We start from the raw sequence: 25,390 nt of genomic DNA on the forward strand, positions 1-25,390 counted from the left end.
TGCTATTTTAATCTCATATCTAAGACTTAAAGTCAATAGCTTGTTCTACATTCATATAATTCAACAGCATTCCTGTAACTCAATCAGTAGATCATGGTGCGCAATGCCAAGGTCATGGGTTCGATTCCCAAGAAATGCATGTCTGTTAAATGCATGAATGAAATCAATAAATTAAAGTAGTTCATTCCCCCCAAAATGACTGTTTTATTGTCTTTTTTCACCATTTTTTTCCCAATTAAAGCATTTTAATCATTACTTTTTCACTTCAAATCAGAATATGATCTTTTACATTCACATTTATTAATTTAGCAGATGAAACATTGTGATTTATCTCAGAGCTGTCTGTTTGGTTAAAGTCTTTGAATTCCCTCTAGAGAAATGAATGAGAAATACTTGAACGAAGGCTGTTGAAGAGGTGGGCGGTCAATGTTGAGCTTTATTGAGAACATAATCGGCCCCGACCTTCATATTGAGAGGGTGAAATGCTCTGGAAGGGGTCAGTTGAGTTTAAGCGTTTGACCTCTCTCTCTCTCTGTGTGTGTGTCAGGCAGTCATGCATGCAGACATCTTCTCTAGTGTTTAACCTACATGTGTGCAACTGTCTGTCACTGCAGAGGATCTGTCTCTCTCTTCTCTTCTCCGTCTGTCTTTCATTAACCCCCACACCCTCAACGGTCTGTTTTTCCAGGGTGTCTCTTGCTTTCTCTCCCTCAACAGTCCAGCAGCGTATGAACAGCTGCCGGTTCGCCTGAAACTCTTTCTGGCCGTCATGCGTTCACCACCAGATACTCAATCCCATTCAGCTGTTTTCAGCTCTGCCATGATCCATTTCTGGGTGCGCGGACGAGCACTTGCTCACTCTGACCGCTGACGTGCTGTACGTCTGAAATTGTCATTTGAGAATAACACATGGAGGACTGGAGGTGAAAATGAACAGACAGTATGAATGTTAAAGGGGAGCTATAAAGCCCCTTTTACAAGATGTAATAGAAGTCTCTGGTGTCTCCAGAATGTGTCTGTGAAGTTTCAGCTTAAAAAAACTCATCATTGATTATAGCTTGTCAAATTTGCTCCTATTTGGGTGTGAGCAAAAACACGCTGTTTTTGTGTGTGTCCCTTTAAATGCAAATGAGCTGCTGCTCCCGGCCCCCTTTCCAGAAGAGGGCGGAGCTTTAACAGCTCAACAACAACAAAGCTGGAGAATCTCACGCAGCCAAAATGAGGATTGTCAGTAACGGTGTTCAGCCTTACATTGTTCAAACCGGAGTCGACACTGATGGAGAGACTCAGGAAGAAGTTACAACTTTTAGACGTTTCTGAATGGTTAGTGGATAAATTGACTAGCATGTGCCGTCATGTTAATCTTATGTCACATCCAGCATTGAATTGACCCTCGTTTGTGAAGCAGTCTGGCGTAAAATGACAGCATGGTAACAACACTCTACTACAACAACTCTTCCTCTTCTCTAAAGCAGCCCAACATGGCCCCGCCCCCTTTGTTGCATGTTCTTGTGGGCGGGGTTTATGTAAATCTTAGGGTTAGTGATGTCACCAACCCAAGAAGAAGCTAGTTGAAGTCATTACCAGCTGTTTGTTGTAGTCCTTAAAAAGCGAAAATATCTCCCTTTGCATTGAACTTTGAGAGTCGTAACTTTGCAGATGTTGTTTATGCTCAAACAGCAACAAAAAAGAGAAATCATAATGCCAAACTCTACATGAAATGGCATTCAGAATGCAATTTGCACCGCACTGTGACCGAAAAACACAACCAAACAGAAAGAAAGGGAGAAGAAATGAAACTGGTGCTTCAAAGGTTCCAGATCATAGAGCCAAAAAAGTATCTTAAAAAACTATAACACATCACAAACCCTTTTAAAAATCAAAATAAATCAGCTTTTTGACACATTTTACCTTTAAAATGATTATGGTTTGGGGATTTTTTGGATGTTTTTGAAACCTCTTGCTCACCAAGGCTGCATTTATTTGATCAAAAATACAGTAAAAAACAGTAATATTGTGAAATATTATTAGAATTTAAAATAACTGAATATATTTTAAAATGTAATTTATTCCTGTGATGCAAAGCTGAATTTTCAGCATCATTACTCCAGTGTTCAGTGTCACATGATCCTTCAGAAAGCATTCTAAAATGCTGATTTGCTGCTCAAGACACATTTCTGATATCAATGTTGAACACAGTCGTGCTGCTTCATATTTTAGGACACATCAGAATAGAGCCAGATCTCAGAGAAAGTTTGTTGAAACAATGTCTAAATAGCTATTTCACTGTACAGTTACTTTATCGCCAAGCCACTCTGCTCTCTAGATATCAGCATTTACATTGACTATTGAAAAAACATACAAACAACATATTGGTTGACAATGAATAGCGTGCATTGATGAATCATGCAACAAGACTAAAAATGTGCATTACAGAAGCAAATGGGGTAAATTCTGATTTCCTGTTGACTTTAATAACGCAAAATAACAGATGCTTCTGAACGGCATCTCCACGACCCTTCTGCATTTAACAACTGATCATACCCATAAAACGAACAATCTCTGCAGATGCCAGCTCATAAAAGCCCGCCATTACGGATTTCCAGTCATTTTCTGCCTCCAGCGGCCTTAATGCAGGACCACATGCTGGACTCTGAAAACACAGCCCTCGTGAGACCGCGGGGAGGCACCTGTTCTGATTAATTCACTCATTAGCCTTTAACAACAGCAGCCAGGTAACCACTTCCTGTCACAGCCGTGGCATGTTTCACACCAGGGGGGAATTGTGGGAAGATGAGCTGCTGTAATACTTTCCCAGAGGAAGTGAGTGCATGAAAATCTTAAAGGAACAGCGCACCCAAAACTGATTGGTTTTCTTTCTTCTCCGAAACACGAACAGGAAATGTCAGAGATTCTGTTTTCCATGCAATAAATATACCATAAAAGTAGTCCATTCAACTTTTGCACAATGTTCCAAGACCTCTGAAGTCAAATGCTATTGGTTTTCAGTTGTCATGTGACAAACTGTGACATGATGCATATAAAACCATGACCATGACTGAGCTACAGGGAAGATTTTTACGGAGCCCCGGACATGACATGCAGGAAAAAAATAAGTAGGCTAAATCGTGCGCACTTTATTGTCACTTTTGATCAATTTAATGCATTCTTACTGAATGAAAGTATTTATTTCTTAAAAGCCTAATCACACTGACCCCCGATTTTGAATGGTATAGGGGGGAAAAAAAATATATATATAAATAAATACATATATATTAGTCATTTTGCAAAACATGCAGAAGAAAGAAAATCACACACATTCGTACTGACACGAGGGTGAGTAATTGATGACAGCAAGTTTTCATCTTTTGCTGAACTCTAACTTCAAACATGCCAACACACTCACAGAGGTGGGAATGAACTCTCTGGTTTTCCCACACGCTGCGTCGGGAGGGAAATTGAGCATTTGTAGAAGACTCAGGGACAGTGTTCACACAGTAGTCGACATCCTCTCTCAAACACATGTTGGTAGCAGCGCTGCTTTGATCGCGTGTCTCGGTAACCTTGTTGTCGCATCAACGGTTTCTGGTTTTACGCCCCACTGTGACGGGCTCATCTCTCTTCCTTGTGTCTTTTTCTCTGTTCTTTCTCCTGACTTCCACCTCACATCTTTCCATACTCATCTTTCTGGGTTCCTCTCTTCCTTGCCTATATCGCCCATTGATAACTCACAAATGACTGGTAGACAGTTGAGAGTCAGGAAATCATTCTTAAAGTGTTTTAAAGGTTCTTAATGTTGTTTTGGAGTTTCCTACAACAGGTTTACATGCATTCAAGGTCAAAAACACTTTAAATTTTTTTTGACGTCAGTTTTAGTGTATCAATTAGAGCATGCGTCCTCATCCTTTGGAAGCGCATCAAAATGGACTTGCTTTTGCAGCACAGAAAACAGCGTCTTCTTGACATGAGCAACACAAACCAAACTCTTTCAGTCTCAGCTACAACTACAGTGTTTTAGGGCGGGGCAAAGTAAACGTTGTTTGCCGGCAGCCAACGAAGACCATGGGCTGGCATTATGCAAATTTGTTACAAACATACATAGGTTTGTGCAGGAAGTTAGACTGGAATTACTGACGTCTCATTTCAGGCAGTTCAGAATCGATTCTTTCTTTCGGGAGGCAAAAACTCCATTTATCTGCACTTTGATCTTTGAAATTTTGCAGACCTTTTACATTCACAGGCAGCCATATTACACACTAATATCCCAAAAAGCATAATAGGGGCACTTTAAACTCAAGAATTATCCATTTGAATTGATCAGAGCAGTTCTAAAGAAATGGAAACTTACTTTTTAAATGTATACAACAAATGTTATGTAAACCAAACATAATTTTGCTTTTGTTTAGTAAAAAAAGAATCATTAATTGGAATCACTGCACACTCTTTTTCAAATCATTCTCTGCATAATTTCTGCTCTCGATGACAATGGTTGCTAATTTAACATAGTTTTACACCAGTACCAGTAAATCTGTACTGTAAACTATAATAGTGACTATAAGATGCTCCACATCTCCCCCTCCCACCAGAACACCTGTTTTGTATAAGCGCTCTGATTTAATGAGGATATCTGTGGCTGATCAAGCACCATGTCGCTGTAAACGTTGTGTCATTTATCAAATCTGCCACTAATGCATGCAGCGGGTTTGTTTCATTAGTGCAGCCCCTGCGCTCACGTCATATAATCACTGTGACTGCATCCACCAAACCCGCTCATTTCATATCAGTTACCGTGTCTATGATGAATGAGCTTTTAACTATTAATGATTGTCTACATGCAATTAACTCAGCAGAGCACACAATAACATAATCATCACACGCACACAAATACATTTAGCATCAGGAGGCGAAGAGAGACTGATTGTTTTCTGTGTTAATTAAGAGCACTTTACCAGTGATGATGTGTTTAGAGAGAGAGAGTAAAACCCCAGCAACTGATCAGGTTTAGTCTGAACAAATTTAGTCTCTATCCAAACTCCACATGGTGAATCTCATGAAAACAAAGCCACTTCATATCATATCCCCCCCAAAAAATGACAATTAAAGCATATTTACCCCAAAAATTCTCATTGCTGTAATTCATCATTTTGAGATTTTTTTTTTTTTTTTTTTTTTTTTTTAAATGGCATTATTCTCAATGATTATTCTAAATATCATTTTAATCAGTTAATCAGTTAATTATCAGTTAATTTATATATTTCTCAAAAAAAAAAAAAAAAAAAACTGTAATAAAACTATTTTAAAAATCATTTAAAAAGCTAGAACATCAAATATTACCATGATGTACAGTATGCATAACATATAACATTTTTTTCTGCATTACAGTAATGAAAATTAGATTATTATTTTTTTTTTTTTTTGCATTATTGTAATGGGAATTTGAGGAATAAATGCGTTAAATTATCATACAAATAATGCTAAATAATTTGAATCATTATAATCAACTCACAGTGATCATCATCTCATAGCGAAATATTGTACTGACAAACCACAAAGTTATCACAATAAAAAGCCCCAGTAAAACACTGAGATGTTCTGTTATTGCCTCTGTTAACAAAGCACAAAAATCCACAAAAGAAGTTGTTCTGGAGAAATATCAGAGCATGTTCTTCATAGAAAACGTGCAACAGTTCATCAGTTGTGCTGCTTTGAGAATAAGAGACTTAATCTGCTCTAAAAACTAACTGTGACAACACCAAGTGAGCTGCTTGCATGTTAAGTAACCTCTTAATTACCTGTCAAAGTCAAAACATTTAGATGAGGTAGAAATAATGTCTTTAAGAAACAACTGTGCAGTTTCACTTGTGTGTGCCCATGATGCCCAAAACTGCTGTTTGACTACACAGGCAGCGCAAAAGGTTTGAGTCGCAGCCACACAGTCATGTGAAAGTTGTAAGTGCATAAAGCAATTACACTAAAATGTGTCTTACCAGCTGTAAACAGCCTCCCGGCGCAGCAGACAGTCAGCACGGACACAACATGCGCGCAGACCGCGGGCAGGAGCGCACACTTCGGGCTGTACCGGGTGGACATGGTGCCCGACGGAAATCCACACGGATGTTCCACGCGGATCACGGCTGCACGACCATAATATAGAGCAGCGGCGGCAGACAGACGGCAGCTGAGGACTTCCGACACTTCCTGAAATGTGAGAGACTCTCAGAGCGTCAGGAGCGTTTGGACGCGCGCGCCACACATCAGCTCTCCATGAGCGCACGAGCCATATGAACTCAGGCTGCAGCCTCGTGCAATGTTCTGCGCGCGTGTGTGTGTGCGCGAGCGTCCTGACGCCTCTGATTTTGGATAAGTGTAAAAACGCAGCGAAAATCATAAACAGTTTATAATAACTTTCATTAATATTCTCTAACAAACAAGAAAAATGATTAACAGACAGTCCTTGTCCTGGTTACAAGGGTCTTTGGCTAAAGAAGCATTTTCACAGTTATTGTCCAGCCTAAAAAATATACATTTCATTGAACTCACCTATATGATCCTATAATAGTCACTACTCATTATATAAGTTGTCATTTTTGGAACCTGCTGTTGATTTGAGACGGAAAGCTAATGCTAAAATAAATACATAAATAAATTGACTATTAAGCATTATATAATGCTATAGATGTTATTAATGAAAGTTATTTTGAAGTGTTTTCCAAACTGCCAGAGGATAACACGTCTGAAATGTAAGACTCTGCTAAACCCTGTATGGAATAGACGTTTATGTTATTAAGGGGCATTGATCAGTTTAATCTAGTGCCAGTAATTTATGGTTTAAAGGAGTCCTTTATTATGATTTCACTTTTTTTTAACAATAGTTAGTGTTATGTTGCAAAGGGAGATATTTTCTATTACAGAAATCGCTTTTTAAGGATTACAACAAATGGCTGGTAGGGACTGCAACAAGCTTCTTCCCGGGTTAATGACATCACTAACCCTAAGAATTTACATAAACCCCGCCCCCAAGAACACACAACAAAGTGGGCGAGGGTCATGTTGGGCTGCTTTAGAGAAGAGGAAGAGTTGTTGTAGTGGAGTGTCATTGACATGCTGTCATTTTACACCGGACTGCTTCATAAACGAGTCAATTCAACACTGGATTTGCACAAAAGATTAACATGACGGCACATGATGAGTTGAATCAACTCCGCAGCAACTACATAAATTTATCCACTAACCATTCAGAAACGTCCAGTTTCATTCTAAAGTTGTAACTTCTTCCTGAGTCTCTCCATCAGTGTCAGTTTGAACAATGTAATGGTGCGTTTACACCAGACGCGAATGAAGCATTAAGCACGAGTGTTTTACATGTTAAGTCAATGCAAAGACGCGAATAGACATCCTGCGGTGCGATTCGCGTGAATGAGGCGGCGCAAATGACGTGATTCGCGCGAATGAGGCGCCGCTAATGACGTGATTCACACGAATGAGGCGGCGCTAATGCCGCGATTCATGCAAATGAGGCGGCACTAATGACGCGATTCACGCAAATGAGGCGGCGCGAATGACGCGATTCACACGAATGAGGCGGCGCAAATTACATGATTCACGCGAATGAGGCGCCGCAAATGACGTGATTCACACAAATGAGGTGGCGCGAATGACGCGATTCGCACTAATGAGGCGGCACTAATGACGCGATTCACGCAAATGAGGCAGCACGAATGATGCAATTCACGCGAATGAGGCGGCGCAAATTATGTGATTCACGCGAATGAGGCGACGCTAATGATGCAATTCACGTGAATTACGTGATTCACGCGAATGAGGCGGCGCGAATGACGCGATTCACACGAATGAGGCGGCGCAAATTACATGATTCACGCGAATGAGGCGCCGCAAATGACTCGATTCACGCAAATGAGGTGGCGCGAATTACGTGATTCGCACGAATGAGGCGGCGCTAATGACGTGATTCACGCGAATGAGGCAGCGCGAATTACGTGATTCACGCGAATGAGGCAGCGCGAATTACGTGATTCACGCGAATGAGGCGGCGCTGATGACACGATTCACGCGAATGAGGTGCCGTGAATTACGTGATTCGCACGAATGAGGCGGCGCTAATGACGTGATTCACGCGAATGAGGCAGTGCGAATTACGTGATTCACACGAATGAGGCGGCGCTGATGACACGATTCACGCGAATGAGGCAGCGCGAATTACGTGATTCACGCGAATGAGGCAGCGCGAATTACGTAATTCACGCGAATGAGGCGGCGCTGATGACACGATTCACGCGAATGAGGTGGCGCGAATTACGTGATTCATGCGAATGAGGTGGCGCGAATTACGTGATTCATGCGAATGAGGCGGCGCTAATGACGCGATTTGCGAGAATGAGGCAGTGCGGATTGAGCGCTTCGACCGTTTGACACGCGTAACGCGTGATTCGCGTGAATCACGCAAGTTGAAAAATCTGAACTTTGCCGAAAATTCGCACCGCGCTAACCAATCAGGAGCTTGCTCTGGTAGTGACAGAGGCAGAAATTCGACAACAATGACAACAATGGAGGACAAAATCATCGTTGCTGTAAGATACATCTTCATACTTTTATACAATGAAGAAGAGTAAACTCAAAAAGTGTCCAACTACGCGCGAATAGCACAATTTATTCAAGCAAGTCGCGTCTGGTGTATACACCCTATAAGGCTGAACACTGTTACTGACAATCCTCATTTTGGCTGCGTGAGATTCTCCAGCTTTGTTGTTGTTGAGCAACCGAAGCGTGAGCAGTTAAAGCTCCGCCCTCTTTTGGAAAGAGGGCTGGGAGCAGCAGCTCATTTGCATTTAAAGGGACACACACAAAAATCGACGTGTTTTTGCTCACACCCAAATATGGGCAAATTTGACAAGCTATAATAAATGATCTGTGGGGTATTTTGAGCTGAAACTTCACAGACACATTCTGGGGACACCAGAGACTTATATTACATCTTGTGAAATGGGGCATAATATGTCCCCTTTAATTAAAGGATAATAATTAATTGAAATGGTCATCATGCTGTTTAAATCCATAATTAGTATAGGCCCAAGAATAGAATATTCTAAAATATATCAAATGCTATCATTGAATCAAATGATTCAAATGGCTGAACGTGACAAGTAATTCACAGCCACGGTTACTTCATGTCATGTGAATGACTTCTAATGATGACAGTAAATAAATAATTTAATAATGCAAATGGTTTGCCCTGTTTATGCCACAGTTAGAGTTGAGTGATCGTCATGTGCAGAGCATGCTGGTCCAATACTGCTGCACTGTGAGTTTGTGAATCTGCCCTGATTTACTCCAGCACAAACATGAAATAACCACATCCATGATGAACCTGTGCATTATTCAAAAGCTCACATAAAGAAAATGCAGAACCTCAGACTGCACAAGCAGGAACAATGTGAGCACAATAACAACATCAATAGCGTTTGGTGTGCAGCCACATGAGTGAAAATCTCATTTCGAAAGAGCAAAATACTGTGTGATTTCATCATTCTGTTCTTGCAATACCCCGATTTCAAAAGACCAGACAGGAATGGATCCAAGAGACAGCAGAAATCCATTTGAAACACATCCTCATCTTAAAGACCGTCCTGTAGCTGGAAAAAAGAAACAGACTTTAACATCAAACCCACATTTAGACAGCGATTAGCTTTCCTCCAAGAACGAATTAATGAAATATTAAAGCATGAATGACTGTAAGAGTGAGAGAATATGTCTGAATAATATTACTTACATATGTCACCGTCCATCAGGATTTTTTTTCTTGAATTGTTCATGGGTCGTTCTGAAATAATATGAAAAAAAATGACTGTGAAAAATGTTCATGATTTGTTAGAACTTTTTTCTTTTGTCAAATCAACTTACATTCACTAACCTTGTTTATGCTAATCTCTTTCTTTGTATTAACTTGTTTAGTTTCAATTAACTCAATTTTAAGGCAACCATTTTACTTTTTTTAAAGGGGCTATATGTAGAATTTAGAAACCTTTGCTATTAGCGACACTGATGGCCATTAAGGGAACTGCAGCCAGCACACGTAACGTACAAGAGACTGAACTGAGAAATACACTGTTATGATAGTTTGTTTATAAAGTAGGTCTATAGAGTCAGAGTATAGTTTTAATTATACCTATAGTTACTTGGAGAAATGCCTGTAAAAATCTACCATCAGCTCTTCATTGTTGAAGTCATTACTTACTCATATGTTAATGAGAAACACAAAAGGCCACCGTTTGGTAGAATGGCCCTCGTGGGCCCCGCGCTCTTTGTTGGTGGAAACAGACTTAATTCAGAGGAATGAGATGGTCCCGTCCCATCTCGGGGTCAGTGCACCAGCTGTCTTCAGGTGTGAAATAACCTTCAGATGAGCTCCTGTGGTTGAGCAGGGTCAGTGCATGTCCTATAAACTTCATTTGCATGCTCTCACCTGCGCCGTCCATTCACTGCTGTGGGAAAAAACCCTGTAATGCCAAGAAATGCAGTATGATGGATTACTTGTGGTGTCTCTATTTCACCTGAACCACTGAACTGGAGGGTCTGGTTCTCATATCTCCAGGTATGGAGCCATATTCAGCCCCTCAGTAGGGGTGATTGGGTCCAAACCAACAGAACAGACTTTACAATCCCAGACAACAAGGTCTCTGGTTTCACGAAGGCTTTTGAGATATCCTATTACTCATTCAGCATGTCATTTTGATCAGTTTGTAAAACGCTTTTGTATCTAAAGAACCACAATAATTCTCTGAGAAAAGGCGATTTATGGGTTTACGCGGTCCGCTCTGGTTCTAGGTCAGTGTTCCACTGCAGTAATCAACATCCCGCTATGATTCATCACAGCTCTTCATCCGAGGCCAGGAGAAGTTTCTCAAGAGCGATATTCATCCATCCATCCAGCCGAAATGTATTCAATTTCCTGTTATTTAGGATTGTGCTTTTACGATTCTGTCAAATTTATTATCATCAAACTTAAAGCCCAGAATACTGAGAAAAGCCTCTTGCAAAAACACATCAATATTCCTCATGACGTTAAGAAAAGATTCTAAATTTAGTTGGCCTAGAAGGCAAAATCTGCTCTGAGATGTGTGCTAAAAGGAAAATAAGAAGGTATAAATGTTATTTTGAAGCAGAAAGCTGAATTGTCAACACTGGCGTGTAAATGGAGACTCTTGGGCCGTTCGCTTAGGACACTTTCTTGCATTTTGACTGCACTGTTTTTTGTACCCACACATCAGATGACCGTCTTTGGCCATTACGTCACATCTTGCGCCATGAAGCAAGGTTATTATAATTAACTAAAACTGAAACCATAAAAAACTTTAATTGCTTGAAATAAAATAAACTTATAACTACAATAAAATACAAAAAAATCTTTATTTTATTTTAGCTAGTTGCACTTGAAACATTTCTCATTTAGTTTCATTTGATGTACTAAAAGAACTGAAACTAAACCTGAAATAATGATAATAAAAACTATATAGACATATTTAAAAAATTAAAATCTAATAAAAAAATTAAAAAAAATCGGAAAACATAAAAATATGAGAAAACTCATGAGAATACATTTTGTGCACCAAAAAAAGAAAAAGAAAAAAAGACTTTATTCAACAATATCTAATAATGGGCAATTTCAAAACACTGCTTCATGAAGCTTCGAAGCTTTACGAATCTTTTGTTTCAAATCAGTGGTTCGAAGCATGTATCAAACTGCCAAAGTCACGTGATTTCAGTAAATGAGGCTTCGTTACGTCATAAGCGTTTCAAAGTGTTTTTTTTGGGTGAACTAACCCTTTAACATTACCGATAGTGTTTGCTGTTAGCAATCTGCAGCACGCTTTCAGAAACCCTCCTTCCCCAGCTCCACCTGTATAGATCAGCTACAGGGGTTATTTCATGTATATGTACAGCAGCAGCAGCAGCAGCATGTCTTACATGCTCACAGCAATGTCTGTCAATGTATTGGCAGTAGCAAGTCTTTCCGTACTTGCTCTGCAGCAGCAGATGCATAGCAGATCTATTCCACCAAGACCAAATACATTAACATTACCATATCCATTACCATGCCAATAACTCTGAGAGTTGTCATGAGAAGAAATTTGTTTATCTCCATGCCATGTCGATGACTATTAACCATAATCAGAGAACCGTGGACATGCAAATGTGTTGTTAAAGGTGCGGTGTGTAAATTTTAGTGGCTTCTAGTGGCTTGGTTGTGAATTGCAATACAGAGAAGCTACTGTGGCCAACACAGGACAAAGATGTCTTCATCTGAGACAGTAAAGAGTAGCCAGTCGAGCAAACATGCTCTGTAGAGCAGTTTGTCAATTTAGGGCTACTGTAGAAACATGCCGGCACAAAATGACGACTTAACATGTAAGGGGTGTATGTAGATAGAAATGGCTCATTCCAAGGTAATAAAAACATATCGGTTCATTATGTAAGGTCTTTATACACCACTGAAAACATATATTATATTGCATTTCTGTCAATAGATCCTCCTAAAATGTTCACATTGCACTTTTAAATTATTGAAAAATTGTATATTAAATATATCAAGTAAATATTTTTAGGCCAAAGGGGTTCGGCTGGCAAAAAAAAAAAAAAAGTGAATCTCAGGTCATAAAACATGAAAAACAGTCTGTAAAGTCAGCATATTTATATCTGTTTATCTGAAAAACAGTGAGTGTGAATGGAAATATAACGTAAAAGCACACTTTTGTATTGCACTTGCTTGATTGCACTTTCTGTACTTGCATAAAGTCTGGCCTAAAATGCATCATCATTCACAAAGAAAGCTACATTATATGACTCCATCTTCTGGCCTGATGTTTTGATCTTAAAAAGCGAAGTAGTTCATTCACCAAACACAATAAAACAACATAAGGTCTTCTTTCGAATTAAGTTTTACTGCAAGACTTCGATTTATAACTCGTAGACTATTGCACAGTCATGTCCCGTCTAGCAGGCACGTGTGGGACAGTCTTGGCTCGTTCGGAGTGAGGACAAAAGCCTCTTTCACCCCGCGCAAGCGAACTGCTCCATTAGAGATGCATTCCTATTCAGATGGGGTCAAATTCCTTTTGCTCCCGGCTAATGGCTCAGAGAGACACGGACAGAGAAAGGCTACTGATGTCACAATGAGCCGGCAGAACGTACGACTGCAGGGCTGAGAGCTTGAGCAGAGACATTCGTGTTCTGAGAATGTCTTCAAATGTTCCGTTCTTTGGATTTTAGGCTTTTAGTGAGCCGTAATGTGCTCTTTCATGTCCCGTCTCTTACATAATGTAATATGACAGACGGTAGATGGTGCAGAGAGGGCAAACAGTCCGTATATATATGGCAATTGTAGCATCTCTGAGAAACCAAAAGACTCTCCTGATGGCCAAAGATGTCATGTGATACTATTTGGAGATTCTGTGTTTCTTGAGCAGCAAATCAGCATATTAGAATGATTTCTGAAGGATCATGTGACACTGAAGACTGGAGTAACGATGCTGAAAATTCAGCTTTGATCACAGGAATAAATTACATTTTAAAATATATTCAAATAGAAAACAGTTGTAGTAATATATTTCATACTGTTTTTACTGTATTTTTGATCAAATAAATGCAGTACAGTTCTTACTTATTTCACACTTTTGAGCAGTCATGTATGTATAGAGAAAATAGATGTAATCCAGAGGCGCTTTCATTCTGAAAGGAACTATTCCATAACATTTTTAACTGTAGTCATGTCATATTTTTCAAGGGCCGGCATGAGAACTGTGGAGTGAGAAGAAACACGAGTCCAAGGCGCTGTCAGTGATTTCCTCCTCTCTGCAAAATCTGCTCCAGAAGTTTCTGTAAAATAAATAAATAAATAAAAAATAAAAAGCATTTTGTCAGTTTTATTCCAAATGTCCATAATTTGTGGTCAGCATGGGTTGGACAAGCCAAATGTTTTTGTTGAAACATCATAATTATTACTGGATGTCTGGATGATAGGGTGTTTTAAAGAAACAATCATTGCCATTTTAAGGAAGATATTAAAAGTCAGTTTAAACTGTTGTTTCTCCTGTGAGTGTTGAAAGGTTCAATTTGCAAGAATTTCTCTGTGGGCTCGTTTACATTTACAAAAAGTGTTAAAATCATATTACTTTACACATTACAATATTTCACTTTACAAGATTTTTTTTTTAAGTTCTTATACATATTAAAGAATGTTTTTGTCATGTTTATATTATTTGTTTGTGAATGAGAAGTGAATTAGTGGATGAATTTTTAAATTTCACATCATAATCTAATGCTTATTTCAATATAGACGTATGTTTAAGAATCACCCATATAAGAGAGGGAGAAATAGAGAGGGAACATGGGAAAAGCATCCAGCCTCATGACAGACACAAACATACTGGTTGGCAATGATTTTATTGTCTATATTTGTGTGTGTGTGTGTGTGTGTGTGTGTGTGTGTGATATCATGTGCCATGGTATCATGGTATCATTGGCAGTGACTGGGTGTTCGTTCCTGTGAACAGTAGCTCTATACACACACACACACACACACACACACACACACACACAGCACAATGAAGCTCTTAGATCACTGCCAACCAGACAGCATTCAAAACACACACACAGAATATTTTCCTATTCTTCGTCTCTCACACGCACACCTATATATGCACATGACCAGCACCACCACCATCATCCTCCTCATCATCAATAACTGAAATGTTATTTTCTGATTAACTGATGCCAGAACATAAAACATAAAAATAAGGTTTGGGATGAAACTGTTGAAAGAGTTGCCACGACATGTCTGTGAATGTGAATATGTTGGATTCACTGAGTGAGGCTCAGTTTCAGACAGTCTGTGGTGGTTTTTGACTAACTACACTGATACTCTGGCCTAGAGCGACATCTGGTGGACAAAAAGTATGACATTTACCCTGATTGAGGTCATTGTATGATTATATAGTGTTATTACTTTATATTACGTTATTAAAAATTTATATATAACTATTTATATATAGTAAAATTACTATAGGTTGCATTTTATTTGACAGTACATGCACATACGTGTACTTACAGTGTTCTAACCTAAGAAAGTACTGAGTAATATAAGGCAATATTATATAATTATACTTTATATAAATAGTTATTGTAAATGTGTTACACACACACACATATTATATATATATATATATATATATATATATATATATATATATATATATATATATAGATAGATAGATAGATAGATAGATTTTTTTTTTTATGCAAATATTCTGAAATATTTCTTATGAAAAAATGCAATATTCTTTAATACATATTTATGGTATGAATGATTACCATGTATTTATATGGTACTTCAAAGATACTTCAAAGAATGTCATGTCATTTTTTATAAAGACTGACCAGAATCAAGTATTCCTGAGAATCATCTATGAGCTATAATATAACACACACACACACACACACACACACACACACACACACACACACACACACACACACACACACCTGACTCTGTTTCATCCCTGTTTAACCTTATTATCACGCCTCTCAGTGTAATTACATACGTCACACACAGGTCAGTCTCCCATTAGCGCTCACAACACTGGATTCTGACCCTTCAGTTCTCTTGACCTCAGAAAACTGAGAGACTTTCAAAATAGTGTCACAGATTGACACAAATGTCATGCCATTGTGTGCGGAGAATGGTTTATGACCAAACAACATGGAGCAGGGTTTCCCAAACTAGGCTTTGTGAGTTGATGAACAGCTAATAATTAATGAAGCAAAAATAAAATAAAATGAATAATAATAGTAATAATAAAAAACAAAAATATTTGCTTACATGCGTCATGTGACCATTTTTAACCAATATCAGAGAACTGTGGACATGCAAAACTGTTGTCATGTTATTGAAATATTAAATTCTCAGTATTGAGTAAATTACAAATTTGTGTCCTAACCATCTGTAACTGTTACGAACAATATACATATATTTCCACTTAGCACTAAAATTACTGTAAATAAATAAAAACTAACACGGAAATATGAACTGAATATGAAAAATATTTAAAAACAACTAAATATGAAATAAAATTATTTACACCTACACATTTTTATTTTTTTTTAAATGAAAACAGAAAATATAAGAAATCGAATCCCATTAATTTCAGTGTTTCTCAATCACACTTGCTGTTAAGTTGATTAATTTTTTTACATTTTAACACATTTGTTGACCTCTCAGGAATCTAGCCAGTTTATCATTTGATAACAGATGGTTTTGTTCAATGCAATTGGTTATCTTGTTTTTTTAACACTATTTTAAACTTTTTTCTTGGGCTAAATTCAGTATTTGCTTGCATTCATTAATATTTATAATATTTGTTTGATAATGTCTAAATATATATTCAAATGCAAAACCTAAAAAGATAATTAAGCAATTATGACCAGGTGCTGGGACAGATTGACAAACTATTTAGAGCTCCATGAACCATGTGGTGGTGAAATCAAAGCATGTCACAGCTCTGTTTTTCAATGGCTCTGATTAATACTAAAATCTGCCCAGACTAAAATCTATATTAAACACCAGATATATTCTGATTGACTGCGTGCACCTGGTTTGGACAAGTTAGAGTTTATTCAAATCAAATAACAGAGAATGAACAGTAGTAACAGTGATGCTTCACTTAGCAAACACTGCAAATAATTACATAAACAAAAGCATTTGGAGTTGACTGCTACCAGTCAGTGTGATGTGCAAATGTGAAGACGGGCCTAGAAATGTGTTGAATATTGCTCTCTGTCAGGGACTAGTCTATATTTAGAGCATGAGTAAGAGGTGTTTAGGAGCAAAATGCATTGGCCAAAATCAATTCCGACTGCTTAAGGGGTGGAAGGGGTTTAGAGAAGTCGTCCTTCTCCGGTCCGATAGAATTAGGGAATTTTGTTAAGATAACCGAATACCTTGCGAAGGCCTATTGGAAAAGCTTCACGTTCAGGATTAATGCTGAGAATTAATCTAATTTGTTGAACCAGTTAACAGCGACTCAAAAATTCAATCCCACACACCGAGAGAGAGAGCACACATGCCTGAGTGGTAATGATTACCGATGGACCTTGGAGCTGATCTGAGATCTGTCTTCACTGCTAACTCTTCCAAACTGCTCTCAGATCAGTCTGTCTACAAACATACCTTTTTAAAGAGTTCTGCCCGCAGCCTGTTGGTCCGAGATGCCAGTTTTCTTTTCTCCTCTTCTGTTTTTCTCTTTTCTTCCTCTCTCCTCTTCCTCACTTCTGGGAGCTGGTTATAATTCCTGTCAATCAAAGCTCAGGGTTAGCAATCTTGACATACTAGCTGCTGTTTATAAATGAGCACTGATAAACAGAGAAAATAGAAAGGAAAAGACAGTGCTGAGAAAGAAAGAGGCACTGCAGTGAGGTGTTGCTATGTGGTTGTTCTGGGTGGTTGCAAGAATGTTGTTGGGTGTTCAGGGTGGTTAATAAAGTGTTGTTAGGGAATTCCGGGTGGTTGCTGGGATGTTTAGCGTGGTACCCAGAAAGTTGTCGGGGTGTTCTGGATGGTTTCTAGGGTGTTGCTAGGGTATGCTAGGTGGTTGCCAAGGTGTTTTGGGGTATTCTGGTGTTTCTAGGGTATGTTGTGGAGTTGCCGTAATGTTGTTGGGGTGTTCTGGGTGGTTGCTAGAATGTTTAGTGTGGTTCTTAAAAAATTATTGGGGTGTCCTGGGTGGGTGCTATGTTGTTTTGGGGTACTCTTGGTGTTTTTAGGGTATTTTGCAGGGTTGCCGGAATGTCGTTGAAGTGTTCTGGGTGGTTGCAAGGGTGTTTTGGAGCATTCTGGGTGGTTTCTAGGTTGTTTTAGGTGGTAGCTAGCATGTTTAGTGTGGTTCCCAAAAAGTTATTGGGGTGTTCTGGGTGGTTTCTAGGGTGTTGCTAGGGTATGTTAGGTGGTTTCTATGGTATTTTACAGGGTTGCCAGAATGATGTTGGGGAGTTCTGGGTGGTTGCTAGGGTTTTTTGGAGCATTATGGGTGATTGCTTGGATAATTTGGGTGGCTGCTAGAATATTGTCGGACCAGGGGTGTCCTGGGTGGTTGCTATGGTGTTTTGGGGTATTCTTGGTGTTTTCAGGGTATTTTGTGGGGTTGCCGGGATGTTGTTGAGGTGTTCTGAGTGGTTGCTAGGGTGTTCTGGAGCATTCTGGGTGGTTGTTAGGTTGTTTTGGGTGGTTGCCAGAATGTTGTTGGGTGTTCTGGATAGTTTCTAGGGTGTTGCCAGGGTATGTAAGGTGGTTGCTAGGGTGTTTTAGGGTATTCATCATGTTTTTAGGGTATTTTGTGGGGTTGGCAGAAAGTTGTTGAGGTGTTTTGGGTGGTTGCTAGCGTGTCTTGGAGCATTCGGGTGGTTGCTAGGATAATTTGGGTAGCTGCTAGAATGTTGTAGGACCAGGGGTGTCCTGGGTGGTTGCTAGGGTATTTTGCAGGATTGCCGGGATGTTGTCGAGGGGTTCTGAGTGGTTTGAGTGGTGTTTTGGGGTATTCTTTATGTTTTTAGAGTATTTTGTGGGGTTGCCAGAAAGTTTTTGGGGTTTTCTGGATGGTTTCTAGGGTGTTGCTAGGATATGTTAGGTGGTTGCTAGGGTGTTTTAGGGTATTCATCATGTTTTTAGGGTATTTTGTGGGGTTGGCAGAAAGTTGTTGAGGTGTTTTGGGTGGTTGCTAGCGTGTCTTGGAGCATTCGGGTGGTTGCTAGGATAATTTGGGTAGCTGCTAGAATGTTGTAGGACCAGGGGTGTCCTGGGTGGTTGCTAGAGTATTTTGCAGGATTGCCGGGATGTTGTCGAGGGGTTCTGAGTGGTTTGAGTGGTGTTTTGGGGTATTCTTTATGTTTTTAGAGTATTTTGTGGGGTTGCCAGAAAGTTTTTGGGGTTTTCTGGATGGTTTCTAGGGTGTTGCTAGGATATGTTAGGTGGTTGCTAGGGTGTTTTAGGGTATTCATCATGTTTTTAGGGTATTTTGTGGGGTTGCCAGAAAGTTGTTGAGGTGTTTTGGGTGGTTGCTATGGTGTCTTGGAGCATTCTCGGTGGTTGTTTTTTTGGGTGGTTGCCAGAATGTTGTTGGGGTGTTCTGGATGGTTTCTAGGTTGTTGCTAGGGTATGTTAGGTGGTTGCTATGGTGTTTAATGGTATTCTTTGTGTTTTTAGGGTATTTTGCAGGGTTGAAAGTTGTTGGGGTGTTCTGGGTGGTTGCTAGGGTGTTTTGGAGCATTCCAGGTGATTGCTAGGATATTTTGGGTGGCTGCCTGAATGCTGTAGGGCCAGGGGTGTCCTGGGTGGTTGCTAGGGTGTTCCTGGTGCTTACTACTGGTATTTTCTGGTATTATCCTTTAAATATATCTTTTTATAAAATTTTGCTTCAAAATATTTTTTTTTCTGTTATTTTCTGAGATCAGAATATATCAGAGTCAGAATTAAGAAATAAACAGTGAGCGTTATCTGAGATAACTGCCTGAGTTATTCAGTCACACACCACATCCATGGCTTAAATCAAACTTCTGAACATGGCCACTCATTCGTGCAGAACCCATCCAGCCGTGCATCAAGGAGGTTTAATTCGGAAGCACAGTGAGACCAGATCTAATCGGATGAGGTTTTATTCAGCTGCAGGAAAATAAACAAGCTGTGAAAAGCACAATCAGGGCAGCAAAACCCTGCAGCCACACAGACACACACAACACCTTCAATACAGATAGAACTGATACAGGTGTTTGTGTCTGTGTGAGAGAAATAAAGCAAGAAAGGTGTTTTTCAAAACAGGAACTGGCATGTTCTTTTACCTCCTGGAGCGCAGCTGTAGACCCTTTCCCATGATGCTTCTGTCTTTGGATTTCAAAAGGCCTTCTGCAGAACAAACACACACACACACATACACAGTAAATAAGGTTTCAACAATTTCTGCATAGGTAAACTCTAATTCAACAACAAAATCATACTGAAGAAACAGTAAAATCCATGATTAAATATTGCTCAACCATCAGCTTCAGATTGTTATGGACCAGCAGAAATCAGAAAATAAATTGTCAGACCCTTCCATTATTAATCAACCATTTTGAAAAACAACATTATTTATCAAAAAAAAAAAAAAACAGCAAGCCTTCTGCTTACAATATGTGCGCTGAAGTGAAATACAGGAATAAGCAGGCCCACACTGTGAATGCCACAGATACTTTTGAATATATTCTTTAATTTTTTGTCCAATTTGATTATGCATTCATTTGTATATTTATAGCTGATTCTGTTCTTGCAATAAACACCAAGAGGACATGTTTTATAGTGATTTTATCACACTTAAGGGTGTTTTTTTTTAATGACATATAAAACAAACTAATGTAGTTTGCTGCTCTTAGCTGGCCATCAAATTGCTCAGGTTTGATGGATTTTGATAGTCAGAACACAGGCAGAAAACAACAGTACTAGACAAACAGCTAAAACAGCTTTTTAACCATTAGGGACACACCCACACACACACACACATAGTAAGCAACTAATGTTTGTAGTTTGCAGTCTAATGTACTGTAGTTTCAATGTCTGTGCAGATGGGGGCGATATTGCCTGTCTTTTAACATTGGCCTTATAACAGCCACTGATATTGTTTCTCCAGTGTTCTGATAATTCCCTGCTCTCATTTCACAAGCCGATTTGATAAACAGAGTCTGTCTGAATATTGAGGACATGAAAGTGTTGTTCATTTCGACAGGGTTTGAATGTGTATCAATGCCATGATAGTTTTACAGCCGCAGGCTTGCTGATAGCATGTGCTGCACACCTCGCTGCTGTTGGATGCCAGCAGTCTCGGGCCTCTGGGGTGAGCTCTGGGCTTTCTGCCTCTCCTGCGACCGCCACTCCAGGGCTCGAACTCTGGCCTGTGAGCGCTGGATGAAATCAGGCCGTCTGATTGCTAAAGCCTCCTGCACACACAGAGTGAACTCATTAAAGGGACAAAATAGCAGTTCAGGGATTTATAATTGGACTTGGAATTCAAGATGTTCAAAACTGCAGAAGTAAAATCACAAAGGTGATCTTTGTAACATCTCAGTTGTTTCTCTTAGACAACAATGGGCTCTGTGGAGAGCAAATAGAGACTCTTTAAAGGGGTGGTTGATTATGATTTCACTTTTTTAACTTTAGTTAGTGTGTAATGTTGCAATATGAACATAAACAACATCTGCAAAGTTACGACGCTCAAAGTTCAATGGAAAGGGAAATATTTTCTTTTAAAGAATTCCCTGTTTCAGGACTACAACAAATAGCTGGTAGGGACTACAACGACCTTCTTCCCAGGTTTGTGACATCACACCCCAAAATTTACATAAACCACGCCCCCGGGAACACACAACATGGGAGTGAGGTCATGTTGGGCTGCTTTAGAGAAGAGGAAGAGTTGTTGTAGTAGAGTGTTGATGACATGCCGTCATTTTATGCCGGACTGCTTCACAAACGAGGGTCAATTCAACGCTGAATTCATTTGCACAAAAGATTAATATGACGGCACATGATGAATTGAATCAACTCCACAGCAACTACATACATTTATCCACTAACCATTCAGGAACGTCTAAAAGTTGTAACTTCTTCCTGAGTCTCTCCATCAGTGTCGACTCCGGTTTGAACAATGTAAGGCTGAATACCATTACTGACAATCCTCATTTTGGCTGGGTGAGATTCTCCACCTTGCTGTTAAAGCTCCGCCCTCTTATTGAAAGGGGGCCGGGAGCAGCGGCTCATTTGTATTTAAAGGGACGGCGGACACCAGAAACTTATATTACATCTTGTAAAAGGGGCTTTATAGGTCACATGCTAGTGGTGTTTTTCGGAAGATGATCATTAGTTAAGATGGTCATTAACTGGTTAACCAACTAACATGTTCCAAATGATCATGCTGGTGTCTGGTTTCTTGCTGCTCCAAGATGGGCTATCAGCTATAGACCAGCTAATGACCATTCTTGCACAAGTTAATATAAAGTTTAGACCATCTAGAAACCAGCTATGTACCATGTACCAAAACAGCTATCAGTTTAAAGGTGCCCTAGAATTAAAAATTGAATTTACCTTGGCATAGTTAAATAACAAGAGTTCAGTACATGGAAATGACATACAGTGAGTCTCAAACTCCATTGTTTCCTCCTCCTTATATAAATCTCATTTGTTTAAAAGACCTCCGAAGAACAGGCGAATCTCAACATAACACCGACTGTTACGTAACAGTCGGGATCATTAATATGTACGCCCCCAATATTTGCATATGCCAGCCTATGATCGAGGCATTAGACAAGGGCAGCCAGTATTAACGTCTGGATCTGTGCACAGCTGAATCATCAGACTAGGTAAGCAAGCAAGAACAATAGCGAAAAATGGCAGATGGAGCAATAATAACTGACATGATCCATGATATCATGATATTTTTAGTGATATTTGTAAATTGTCTTTCTAAATGTTTCGTTAGCATGTTGCTAATGTACTGTTAAATGTGGTTAAAGTTACCATCATTTCTTACTGTATTCACGGAGACGAGACTGTCGTTATTTTCATTTTTTAAACACTTGCAGTCTGTATAATTCATAAACACAACTTCATTCTTTATAAATTTCTCCAACAGTGTGTAATGTTAGCTTTAGCCACGGAGCACTATCAAACTCATTCAGAATCAAATGTAAACATCCAAATAAATACCATACTTACGCGATAAGACATGCTGCATGACAAACACGTTGTAAAGATCCATTTTGAGGGTTATATTAGCTGTGTGAACGTTATATATTTATGCTGTTAAAGGCAGTCGTGAGCTCGGGGGGCGGGGAGCATGAGAATTTAAAGGGGCCGCAGCCTGAATCGACGCATTTCTAATGATGCCCCAAAATAGGCAGTTAAAAAAATGAATAAAAAAAAATCTATGTGGTATTTTGAGTTGAAACTTCACAGACACATTCAGGGGACACCTTAGACTTATATTACATCTTTTAAAAAGATGTTCTACGGCACCTTTAAGATGCAAAATTAATGCAACATGTTCACATTTAAAATACAGTTTTCAATTTATTTTAGGGGGAAATTGTCGCAAAATGTCTTAAAAGGCCAAAATCAATCACATAAAAGTACGTTATTATTCTAAAATGCAGAATTAGTATATAAAATGTTTTTTTATGATTAATCTTAAGTAATTATAAACAGCTTTATTTGGAACAATAGTCATTTATTGCATGTCCTCATTTAGGTTATTTTAGGGCAGAAGTACCTTCAAACCTTTAAACAACAGAAGAGTAACTCACGCTAAGTGACAGTGATGTTTCAGGAGGGACATTTTGGGACTCAATTGGGACAAACTCCACACATGGACCTGCTGGATGTGTTTTGTTCTTCCCATCAGCCTCTTCTTTGAGCTCTCCGTGTTCATTATTCCCTCTATCCTCTGTTAAAGATGCTGAGGAGCACACACATATTTAGTTATGAAACACATGAGCTACAAAAACCTAATAAGCTGCCTACATAGGCAGCATCATAACAGTCATGAAGCCTCAAGTGACCAATCTGTAATGCTCAACATAGGCAGAAATTCTTGCAACAGCTCACTAGAGGAATCCAGGAAAAACTGTGAAACTGAAAAAGTGTGTGTTGAGTTGAGTTGAGCAGCTGCACTGATACCAACATGTCCAGAGTGTAAAGACATTGATCTCTCTGTGTTGTCTAGCTATATAAAATCCCCTCATCTTGCTAAGTGTCAGTGTGTTTCAACTGAAGTTTGTGTTTGGGGAAGCCAAAGGTCAGAGAGATCAGGCATACCTGCTGTTGCTGTGTGGGATGTAGTTCGTCTTCCCTCATCCTTCTGTCTCTGCTGGGCCTGCAGCTTTATGTTGGCGATAACCGCAGCAGCGTTCAGGGCCAGGACAGCATCTGCGCTGAGATGAGGCGAGTTATCTAAGAACAAAGAGAGTGTGCATCATCCAGAGTCCAGGAGGCCTGAAACACACTCCACATGAGGACAGGAATGCAAATGCGTCTGGCTATGCAAGCTGGATTTTGTTGATGCATTCAGAAATGTAAGTAATGCAAGTATGCTACGCCGAACGCTATATACTTCTGCTATGCCAAAACTACTGTAAGTTAAAGTACTGGCATACGTGCAGCGTTAAACTAGAGATTATGTATTGGTAATGCATTCATGTCTGCATTAGCATACAGTAACCACTAGAGCAAAGGATTTTCAAAACGTTTTAATGCCAATGAACCCTGCTTATAACGAGCTCCTTATGAGGATGTTGTGGCAATCCAGTGGTGGAGAATGCGGGCATAGTGGCCATTTAGTTCTTTTTCTGGGATTACAGACTCATTCTCTGATTCCTGGCCTTAATTGCATCTTCCATTTTGTCCTTCACTGGCCGCTATGCCCACATTCTCCACCACTGGATTGCCACAATATATATATATGTGTGTATATACATATATATGTGTGTGTTTAAGGTTTGTGCCACAGCTGCCCTAAACGAACAAAATAATTTTTTATGTTTCTGTAATGGTTAATCCACACCAGTATTTGTAAGCTCTTTAGTCACAGTAGTGTTTCTAAAGCTAAAATATAATTATTATTGGGATTTAATGGATTTAAGGATAGATCACACAAAAGTTTCATCAAAAGCAAGTCTTTTGGAAAAACTAGAATCTATTTGGGAGTCAGTAACAACAGAGACTGTTTTGACAGATTTCTAAAATATTTGTATGTCCTCTTTTTTATGACAGGTGGTCTAATAAATTTGTTAACCACTCTCATGTGTTCGATCCCACTCAAATCCCTCTCTCTTATATATATATATATATATATATATATATATATATATATATATATATATATATATATATACACAGTACAGTCCAAAAGTTTTTAAAAGAAGTTTCGTCTGCTCACCAAGGCTACATTTATTTAATTAAAAATACAGTAAAAACAGTAATATTGTGAAATATTATTACAATTTAAAATAACTGGTTTCTATTTGAATATATTTCACAAAGTAATTTATTCCTGTGATGCAAAGCTGAATTTTCAGCATCATTACTCCTGTCTTCAGTGTCACATGATCCTTCAGAAATCATTCTAATATGCTGATCTGCTGCTCAAGAAACATTTAATGTGTACAATTGTACAAATATTTGTGTACAATATTTTTTTCAGGATTATTTGATGAATAGAAAGTTCAAAAGAACAGTGTTTATCTGAAATCTAATCTTTTGTAACATTATAAATGTCTTTACTGACACTTTTGATTGATTTAATGCATC

The 25,390-nt window shown here is 39.0% G+C and overlaps 2 protein-coding genes across 7 annotated transcripts in view; both read right to left on the reverse strand.

Moving 5' to 3' along the window:
* The window catches only part of LOC125255463 (disintegrin and metalloproteinase domain-containing protein 12), a 132,585-nt gene extending 126,157 nt beyond the window's left edge, over nt 1-6,428 (reverse strand). The window contains exon 1 of the mRNA XM_048170749.1: nt 5,988-6,428. Coding sequence (XP_048026706.1) covers nt 5,988-6,090 — 103 coding nt within the window. The 5' untranslated portion in view covers nt 6,091-6,428. The remainder of the gene's footprint in view (nt 1-5,987) is intronic.
* Nucleotides 6,429-13,617: 7,189 nt separating this feature from the next.
* The window catches only part of lg20h10orf90 (linkage group 20 C10orf90 homolog), a 42,548-nt gene continuing 30,775 nt past the window's right edge, over nt 13,618-25,390 (reverse strand). For 5 of the 6 annotated variants that reach the window (XM_048170756.1, XM_048170753.1, XM_048170755.1 and 2 more), the window contains exons 6-11: nt 23,900-24,034; nt 23,389-23,540; nt 20,889-21,030; nt 19,900-19,963; nt 17,240-17,360; nt 13,618-13,890 (exon numbers count right to left, since the gene is read on the reverse strand). In XM_048170756.1, coding sequence (XP_048026713.1) covers nt 13,849-13,890; nt 17,240-17,360; nt 19,900-19,963; nt 20,889-21,030; nt 23,389-23,540; nt 23,900-24,034 — 656 coding nt within the window. In that variant the 3' untranslated portion in view covers nt 13,618-13,848. Of the gene's footprint in view, nt 13,891-17,239; nt 17,361-19,592; nt 19,724-19,899; nt 19,964-20,888; nt 21,031-23,388; nt 23,541-23,899; nt 24,035-25,390 lie in introns of those variants that run through there. The other variant, XR_007181907.1, reaches the window with a different exon arrangement.

This window comes from Megalobrama amblycephala, linkage group LG20, assembly GCF_018812025.1.
Source record: "Megalobrama amblycephala isolate DHTTF-2021 linkage group LG20, ASM1881202v1, whole genome shotgun sequence".
NCBI classification, from domain to species: Eukaryota; Metazoa; Chordata; class Actinopteri; order Cypriniformes; family Xenocyprididae; genus Megalobrama; species Megalobrama amblycephala.